This window comes from Dunckerocampus dactyliophorus, chromosome 5, assembly GCF_027744805.1.
Source record: "Dunckerocampus dactyliophorus isolate RoL2022-P2 chromosome 5, RoL_Ddac_1.1, whole genome shotgun sequence".
NCBI lineage: Eukaryota > Metazoa > Chordata > Actinopteri > Syngnathiformes > Syngnathidae > Dunckerocampus > Dunckerocampus dactyliophorus.
The window spans coordinates 14,004,095-14,013,669 of record NC_072823.1 but is presented as its reverse complement, the minus strand read 5'-3'; the positions used below and the strand labels follow the sequence as shown (position 1 = coordinate 14,013,669).

At 39.6% G+C, this 9,575-nt stretch overlaps 1 protein-coding gene across 5 annotated transcripts; it reads left to right on the top strand.

Annotated features, from left to right (window-relative positions):
- Positions 1-22: 22 nt before the first annotated feature.
- Positions 23-9,430, top strand: LOC129181932 (inner centromere protein A-like). 5 transcript variants are annotated; one of them, XM_054777723.1, is made up of 19 exons: positions 1,649-1,714; positions 1,793-1,840; positions 3,088-3,248; positions 3,647-3,757; positions 3,879-4,399; positions 4,485-4,527; positions 4,645-4,711; positions 4,796-4,898; positions 4,988-5,018; positions 5,317-5,377; positions 5,485-5,625; positions 7,198-7,307; positions 7,407-7,527; positions 7,626-7,733; positions 7,820-7,935; positions 8,304-8,391; positions 8,480-8,581; positions 8,745-8,895; positions 9,046-9,430. In XM_054777723.1, the coding sequence occupies exons 3-19, from the start codon at positions 3,109-3,111 to the stop codon at positions 9,219-9,221; spliced, it is 2,190 nt and encodes a 729-aa protein (XP_054633698.1). In that variant the 5' UTR covers positions 1,649-1,714; positions 1,793-1,840; positions 3,088-3,108; the 3' UTR covers positions 9,222-9,430. The 5 variants fall into 5 exon arrangements, with proteins under 5 accessions (XP_054633699.1, XP_054633700.1, XP_054633698.1 ...); XM_054777724.1 differs by lacking the exons at positions 1,649-1,714; positions 1,793-1,840 and adding an exon at positions 23-151; XM_054777725.1 differs by lacking the exon at positions 1,793-1,840 and having other exon boundaries at positions 1,640-1,714.
- The last annotated feature ends 145 nt before the right edge of the window (positions 9,431-9,575 follow it).

Below are 9,575 nucleotides of genomic sequence, written 5' to 3'. Positions count from 1 at the left end.
CCACAATCTTTAAGTGAAGACAAGAACACATACTGTTTTTTTTCTGTGCGTTCTAATGATAGCTACTAGCCGGGTACCGACTAGCTTCATCATAGACTCCCCCGCAGCGCGTCAGTGTCGCGCTCACAACGCCTCAGACTACTACAAAAAGGTAAGGATACATATCGTTGCTGACACCACTGCTGCTTTGTTTTTATTTTCGAGTTTGGAACAGTTAATGCTAGGTGTAGGTGTTCATTTCTACGTTACTATGTGGTGTCAATGTGCTGAGGAAGGAAGTTCCGGTAATGCTACTGGACTGTTGCACGTTATCGTGATTGTACCTGTTACTACATGGTCACAGCATGTACTGTATATAAAACATTGTTGGAGGTTGCGCTCAACTGGAATAGGCTCCAGCTTACCTGTGACCCTAATGAGGAAAAAGTGTATACAAAATGGATGGAATTTTTACAGCATTGTTAAACCCGAATAAAATCAGTAATTCTGCAAAAAGAATGATACCGGTAGAATGATACCGGTTTAATGCAACATAAGTGGAAACAGGATTTTAGTTTAGGTGTCAGTGACACTGTTTTAAACTCGTGCAGAAAACACCTCGTCTCTCGGGTAAACTATATAAAGTAGAAGCATGATAAAAAAAAAAAATGTAAGTGTAGTATGGCAGTAGTGACTTCACTAGAAAGAGAATGATCTGGATAAAATTGAGCAGCACGACAATTTTGACAAACGACATAAACTAAACACGTCTCTTGATTGAATAACAACCATCGTCCATGCTATAAAAGACAAAGTGAGTAGCTGATTTTACCGTTTAACTAAACCGGCCAGGTCTGCTGTTAGGTGCATTTATTTGTTTTTTATTCTTTCAGTTCTTCTGTGGTTTCTGGCGTTCTGGCAAGGAGGTCCTGATCCCAGATGACATGTAAAAGGAGAGCAGGCTCACTGAAAAGGGACGGCGCTATAAGTTTATAGAGGCTATATTTTAATAATCATTTTAGAAAACGATACAAACGAGTGTATCGCTAATCCATAGCAGGGTTTAATATCGAGATAGTTTGAATTAAAGATGTTTTTTCATATTCCTAACTGGAAGTGATGCTGGCTCCCAGCATGCATTGTGGTACTTAGTTTGTAAAAAAAAAAATTGCTGAAGTTATGTTTAGAGTTAACACAGTTGTTTATTATTCCTGAAAGTAGTAGTTGCCCTACATGTGTTTACTTGCCTCTTACGTGTTGCTTTAGCACCGCGATTGTAGGTAGTGTCTGTCTAGCCCCCCTCCTCCCACATGTGACAACACCACTGTGGATGCCTTGGCTCAGCTTAAAATTGATGAAATGAGACTATAAAAGTAGCTCTGGTCCTGACTATTATCAATGACACTGACAAGATAAATGTTAAAACACCTTGCTCGTCTTCTGGCGCCACTTTCACATTTCTTGGTTTAAATTTGAGCCACCACATAGCGCCTCCCTAACGTCTACTTTTTAGGTTCGCCCGATTTGAATGAATCTGTCATTAACCCCACATGGTGCAGTGCGTGTTCGTATTGTTTCCAGTCGAGGTAACCTCCCTCCTGGATGGAAAGGTACTCACAGCAAACGCATTTCTCTGACGTCAGACGTCATTTCTGCCTCAGGATTGGTCGGCGAAGTGTTGTCAAAAGTTGAACAGTTTCAGCGGGTCATAGCAGCTGTAGACACAAGCACGAAGGTGAGGCGTTAGCTCACCTACGTTTTGAATATTTTAATGTCATTTGTTCACCAGATGTGAACACATTGTTGTTTATAGTACAGAACAAAGTGCCGAGTGCGAGTGAGACTGACACGTGCGACATAGGTAAAGATTTGTGTATTTTTTCACTTGACTCATTTTTCATTAACTTCCGTGAAAACGTAACCATTGTAAAAGGTTCAGATGTCTACTGCAGAACCTAACATTACTTTACCGATACACACCGTGTCAGTGCTAGCTTCGATCAGGTTACCATATAGGGATTGCATTAAAGCATTTTGTTCATGTTAACCAAAGCCATGCCCATATAATGTATACTTACAGTTTAATTTTTATATTTTAAGTCGTATCAATAATTATCACAGATCTTTTCATGGCAAACTTGTCATATTTAGTACAATGACTACTATTTAATCAGTACATTGTTTACTGTATTTTAAGGAACGTTCCATTCTTGTGTAATAAACGTTACCAGCAATATATTAAATTAAGAGTCATACAAGTGTAAAGATAAATTAACCATTGTGTAAAACAACTAAAATAAATAAATAAAGCACCCTTTCAATATGGAGAGGCAACAGCGAGGTGTCACCAAGTGTAAGCCTTGTTGCTGGTGATAGCTCTTGTCCATCCATCCATTTTCTATGCAGCTTCTCCTAATTAGGGTCGCAGGGGCACGCTGGAGCCTATTCCAGCTGACTTCCGGCGACAGGCAGGGTACACCCTGGACTGGTCGTGATAGCTCTTGTATTGCACATATTTTAGTGAGCAGCCAGACTCTTTACTTCTCAGAAAGTTCTATTTTCTCTTCTATGGTTATCATCATAACTTGTTTTTTTTTTGCCAGCAGTGGTTTGTGGAAGCATCACAAAAAAGTCAAATAAAAAATTCAACATTTGTGCAGTTAATCGTTTAGATTAGCCATCACCAGATGGTGGACCGAGTGATGGCCCTTTACAGACGCGTGACCAATAAAAGTAAATGGGAAATATAATAATAACATATAATCATGCTCACGGACGGATCACAGCGGCAGTTTGCGGGCGTAATTACTTCAGTTATTGTAATGACACGCATATTTGGCTTTGATTTTGTCTAAACTCACGTTGCTTAAAAATATCGGGATATTATATATTGTATATCGATATTCAACCTAAATATACGGTATCCGGACATGGGTTTTGGTCCATATCGCCCAGCCCTAGTTTGTGTTTTTTTACTTTAAGGGGTTCAAACAGAATTTAGAAAATGGGAGCATAAACTACATTGTAGGTGTATTTGTGGATTTCAGAGTAAATCACAACCGTTATGACTTTATACTGTACATTCTTACTTCATGTTGGTTGTTTCAGAGATAAATCCCAGAGAGCACCATGAGCTCTGTACTATCGTCTGTGCAGTCTTTCATGCAGATATTTGATGGAAAAAAAGAACAATTTATTCGTGACATTGACAATATCCACATGGTTTGGCTTGAGGAGATCCAACAAGAGGCCAACCACATGTTCTCAAGGTAAGTGATTTCCTTTGTTTGCTATTATTTGTTTGTCTAAAGCAGGGGTCTTCAATTGAAATTGAGTAAGGTCCGTTTATGCATATTTTTTCACAGCAAAGGCCCGAACCTTATTTTGCCTTAAATTGCATCAAACAGACTAGCTCATATGAATATCAAATGTAATCAAACCCTGCACATCACCCGACAACACAATTATTTTGCCACCTAAATTGTATTTAAAAGAAAACAGGATAAAATTTCACATAATAATAAAAGATGTGACTGTACAAACAATGAATGAACGCAAGAGGTAAAAAAATTGCATAAACGGACCTTACTCCATTTTAATTGAAGACCCCTGGTCATCTGATTATATTACACTATTGCCTTTTATTAACACTGCCTTTCGACGTCAGGGATTTTAACGCTGAGCCAGAGTTAATGCCCAAAACACCATCACAAAAGAAGAATGGCCGCAGGAAGCGTGTTTCTGTTGGACGCCAGGAAGAAGGTCAAGCCCGGAGAAGGTTTGTTGTTCACTGCATTTAATATAAATTACCCTTTTTTCCCCTTATTTCTTAAAACCTTATATAATGTGACTCATACTATACTGTTGTTACAATTGAAGCCTTTCCTCTGGTCATGCAGGTTGTCTAAGGGAAGGCGCAGTAACCTTAGCGGTTCCTCTGTCAAGTCACTGAACTTCATTGCTGAAGATGCCATTTCAGGAACTTCTGTAGCTGAAAGCAGTACACAGCTTAAACACACTTCTCTACTCCAAGAGGATGTGAACCAGCTACCTCAGAAGAGCTGTGACAGCATAGAGGAGTATGATAAAAAGCCAGAGCTGGTTGAGGATGAAAGTGTGGATACAAATAGTGATGTCAAACCAGACAAGACAAGTCACACAAGTGATTCTCCAGTGAAGATCCCATCCCCTAATGTTGAAAGCATCTCTGCATCTGCTGAGCAAGCAATAAAGCCCTGTGATGGACGAACAGCTACTAAAATAGCGATAGCGGGAAAAACCAGAAGGTCACGACGGACCTCTGTGAGGTGTTCCCTTAAGGTGCGTCATTCCCTGGCGGGCTTGCGTCACAGTATGACGCAGGATTCTCTACACCGTGCCTCGCAACGATCCATGATGAAGAGGAAGGCGGCTCGCATGGGTAACTCATCGTATAGCAGTATTGCTGATGGTGAGACAGAATATTCTATGTTTGATTCTTACATTGTTTTTTTTTATTATTGTAGCTGAGGCTTCCTTTGAGTCTGTGGAAGAGGCTGATGAAGAAGTGTGAGTATTAATGTTTCCTCTGTAGGACTGAATACCGTTTAGCCTTCAACTCCAGTGTGTGATTGGGTTGGACTAACAAACATGCCTATTTGCCTATATTTGAATTGGCTTCTACAGCGTGTCAGGACCTGTGACTGCAGATCCAGAAGTCGCAGAGGCTGATAGTCCAAAGCATTATACTCAGGTAGTAATATAGGTGATATGCATATCAGTTTCATTTGGTCATACGCCAGTTGATATTGTTCCTAAACATATGTACTATATTCAGCCATCTGGTGGACACATTACTAGTTCTATGGATGCCAGTGACTCCAAAGTGGCCCCACCTTCACTGTCTACCCGCGAGAGGAGCACTCAGGACAAGAAAATAGGTACCTGCTCGTAACTTTACATTTTTGTTCCTGTATAATTGGTTGGTATCCGGCAGGTGTTGTTAAAAAGCTTTGCATTTATGTTTCAGTTATCACTGGCAAGCAACAGGCTTTCCAGGGGTGAGTTTTGTGCCGTTTATGTACTATTGATTATTTACTTCACCAGACAGAGCATGATTACTCATGTCCACGTAGCCTACTCTGGATCCTTCTATGTCAATATCACCACACTCTACTCTCTAAAACACATAGGTAACTGCAAAAAAACCTTCCTAATTAAACTTAAAAACAACATTGCAGGTATTAAGATCAATAGATATTTCCAGCTGGTCATTATCTATAAACAGCATGATTATACACTTTTTTGTTTATCATACACTTTTTGTTTTTCAAAAAAAAATGTCTCTGTTTCTGTAAGGTCAATTAAGGACATCAAAAGTGAAGCATCAGATCATGTGGAGCACAGTCCTATTCAGAGTGTAAGATTCACAAATAAGTTCATGGATAAGTTTGGGGAATTCTCTCATTGTCTTAGTAAAATATCTATGCTGTAACAGAGTACTGTGTGTTTGTTTTTTTTAAACAGGCATTTAAACCACATATGAGATCATTCCTCCACACTGTGCAGAAGAATCAATTGCTGATGATGTCTCCAAGTACCTTTAGTCGTAATACTGTCATCAAGTCCTTCTTTAAGCACACCACTCCATTGAAGGCTGATCTTCAGGTCAGTTTTAAATCATCGAGCTTTTGATAATCTTGCACAGAGCCACTGTGGTCATCCATTGAAATTTTCTGTTGCTCAGTCAACCATTTGTTTTACCCCTACTTCCCATCTCCCAGAGGAGCATATCTATAGTGGTAAGTGTTGTGAGTGTACTGTGTGTTGGTGGTCATTTGGTGTCCACCTCCACTTGTGAGCATGACCTTCACAAATATCCCCAAATGCATGATGGCGTCATCTTGTAGGATACTAAAGCTCATTTTCATTTGCGTCTTAAAGCAGCAAACTCACCTCTTGAGCTCAATGCACTGTAATCTGCTCATAAAGTTGTAGCACTGTAACCATTGTGTGTATTTTGACAGATTTTTTTTTTTTTTATATAAAGGACTCAGGACCAGAGAAAACAATTACAGGGTATCCGAGGGGTCTTAAAAAGTTTAAAATCCAATCATTTGCGTTTAAGGCCTTAAAATGTCTAAAGTTCCCATAAAATCTCATAAAATGTCTTAAATACGATTTTGAAAGGTGTTAAAAATGTATTAATGTTACTTTTATTTAAAAGAAAACCTCAGCTTTTCTGTTAAATGTTTGGATTTTTGAGGACAACAGGTTTTCTGCTAATGTAATTGATCTTGGCAGTGCGCCACTACAAAATAAAAGCCGCCACACCTTAAAAATTAGTTGTTTTTTTAAAACTAGAAAACAATTTTAAGTAATATCTTGTATGAATGGATATATATGCTATATAGATACAGATATATCATATTATTTATGCACATATTGACCACAATTAGTTTGAAAACAATTTAAACAAATGTTTAATTGCGCTTTATTTTGATAAGCATGGACCGGAATCACCTGTCTGCCTTTCTGGCAGTTGTGCATGTATGACCAATACGCGACACATCTTGTGTTGACTTTGACTTTGTTTCTTGATGTCGAGAGAATGTGTAATCAGTTGACGACAGCTTGTCACATGCTAAGCCTATCTATGCCAGCCTGTGTGATCGCTCACGTTTCAATCTCATTTGACTTTCTGACATTTTTTCTTTACACGTATTGCCTGGCTGGCGGCATCTAGCTAGTTCGGAACTACAAGTGGCGATTATATTCATGGGATACATCAATCATCGCTCATCATTACAACTTACTTTTTTAAAGTGTCACAATCTTGTTCTCTTATTTTGTTATATTGTTATCATTACAATAGTGGCTTGTCTTGAAAACACTAGATGTGTGTCTAAGTTGTTCAACAAAAACGTAGTGTGTACAGCTTCCAAAGCCTAATATTTGATTGAAGCCCCTTTGGCTTTAATAAAAGCATTCGGTCTGTTTTGAGGAGTCTATCAGTTTAGTACATCTTGAATTGGCAATATTTGAACATTCTTCCTTGTAAAATTGGTCCAAATGTGTCTGAAACCAAGGGCATCTTTTCTATGCAGCCAGGTCAACCCACAAATACAATTTGGTTTAGGTCTGGGCTGTGGCTGGTTAAAAATATGTGACATTTTCCGCCTCCTTCATTGTTTTGGATTGGCACAACTCCATATTCAGCTGACTTCTTTACTTTCACAGGCCAAAGAGCGTCAAAAGTTAGAGGCACTTAAAAAGAAGCAGGACCAAGAAGAGGAACGCTTGAGGAAAATAGTGGAAGAGAAGAAAAAGAAACAAGAGGAATCTAAAAGGTCAATGCTCAAATCTATACAAGATTATATGTAAACGACACACCTTCTTGATGTTTGAGTGATGAACAGTTTTTAGTATATCGCTCTCCTATGGTGTAGGAAGAAGGAGGAGAGGCTTAGGAAGGTGATTGAGGCCAAAGTAAAAGAAGAGCAGAAAGAGGAAGAAAAGAAAAAGAAGATTGAGCTAAAAATGGCTCAGATTGATGAGAAAAATGACAAGGTATCGAATAGTTTTACTCACTCTACAATAATTTGACATGGCTGTCAAGATGAAATGTATATCTCATGCTTTTTCATGTTGATGGTCCATGAATGCAGCGTCAGGCTGAGGAGAAGGCCAAAAAGAGAATTGCCATTAAACGTCAGGACGAGCTTGAGCAGAAACAACTGGCAGAAGAAACTAGAAGGAAGAAGATTAAGCAAGCGGTAAAAGGAGTATGCTGTTGTATTTTGTGTTAGTTCGGACTGGCTGCTGTTCCTGACAGGTTATTCTATGTGTTTGCAACAACAAGGAGGAGGACCAATTAAAAGCTAAGGAGCTGGCAGAAGCTCGCAGACTGTTGGAGATGAAGAGGGAGCAGGAGCGTGAGAGAGAGCTGGAGAGAGAGCGACAAGCTGCTGCTGAAAGGTTACCATCATCTTTGTTTAAACCAGTGGTTCTCAATTATTTTCTGTCATGCCTCCACTGGGGGACAGAAATGTTTTCGCGCCCCCCGATTTGAAATACTGTTGAGAAACTCATAGAAACCAGAGAAATGCAGCAAAATGGAGAGCAGTGAAGCATACAAGTGTATTCAAGATTCAAATTGCATGCTGAGTACGACAAATTCATACTGTGCATGTTGGCAGGTCTGCACTAATATTGAAAGTCCTCTCTGCCTCTCATGCCACCCCTACAGTTCACCTGCCCCACTATTTGAGAAGCACTGGTTTAAACTAACATAATCATCTCAATCAGTCAATAGAAATGTAACGTATGTAATGTTGTGTATGAAGAGAGCGGGAACTGGAGAGAGCAGCTCGAGAGAAGGAGAGAAGAGAACTGGAGGAGAAAAGAAAAGCGGAAGAGGAAAAGCTAAAAGAGGTGAGGAGACATCTGGCTTTTATCCAGAATCATATTGTAACATTCCATTTGCAACTGTACTCTTGTTGTGTGTGTTTTGTTCCACCAGGAGGAGCAGCAGAGGTTAGCTGCAGAGGAGAAAGCTGCTAAAGAAAGAGAAGCTTCCATGCAGATAGAAGCTGCTGTTTCTCAACAGGCCGCCAATGCACAAGTGAATACAGACTATCAATGTAGCATAGCTACTGTATGACGCGTCTGTTGACATATCATATAATATAAATGTTGTGTGAATAACTTTTAGCTAGGAGGGATGACTATGATTATTCGTTCAATGTTGTTTGGCCTTGGCTGCGGTCTTTGTTCTTTCTGGGCAGAAATCACTTCAAGCAACCGCCATAATTCCAGTGGGTGGAAACACAACAGTAACGTCCAAAAATCCTGAAGACTATGGGATGGACCTAAACAGCGATGATTCCACTGATGATGAATCTACTCCAAGAAAGCCAATTCCATCTTGGGCAGAAGGTATGCATGAAGTATAGTTTAACATATACGGTGATAAACTCCATAAGCAGCTTTTCACCCCATTTCCATGACTTAAACACGACACATTTGTTATAAGAAATGATCTGTACCGTTCATTTGTGTGTTCAATTGCAAGATTTCTCTTTCCAGGTCACAATCTACAGCAGATAATTATGAAGCAGTACTTCAATCCTCCTGACTTGGACTCTTTCTTTGGAATAATTGAGCCACCAGAACTGGAGAACATCTTTTATAAGAGCAAACCTCGCTACTTTAAACGCACCAGCTCTGCTGTGTGGCAGTCGCCTCCGGTTGGACCAAAGTAGCGAGTGCACTGACACATTTATACAATGCTGTATATGTTTGTTTGTTTTTTGACACTTTACTTCCAGAAGATAGGACTGGTTTGAAAATGGTTTCTACCAATTTCACATTTAATGATGGTTTGAGAAATAGTCAGAAATTAGGTGTGTTTAAACTGAGTATATGTCGCTTTAACACTGGATTGGGGGTGGGAGTAATGGACTGGTGCAATAAAAAGAATGAAAATACTAAGAAATTGTGGGTTTTCCATCATCTCATGCTGAAATTGCATTTGCAGGATTTTGCTCGGACAGTGGTTCTTAACCTGGGTTCGAACGAACCCTTGGGGTTCGGCGGAGCCTCCGCCACGGAGGTTA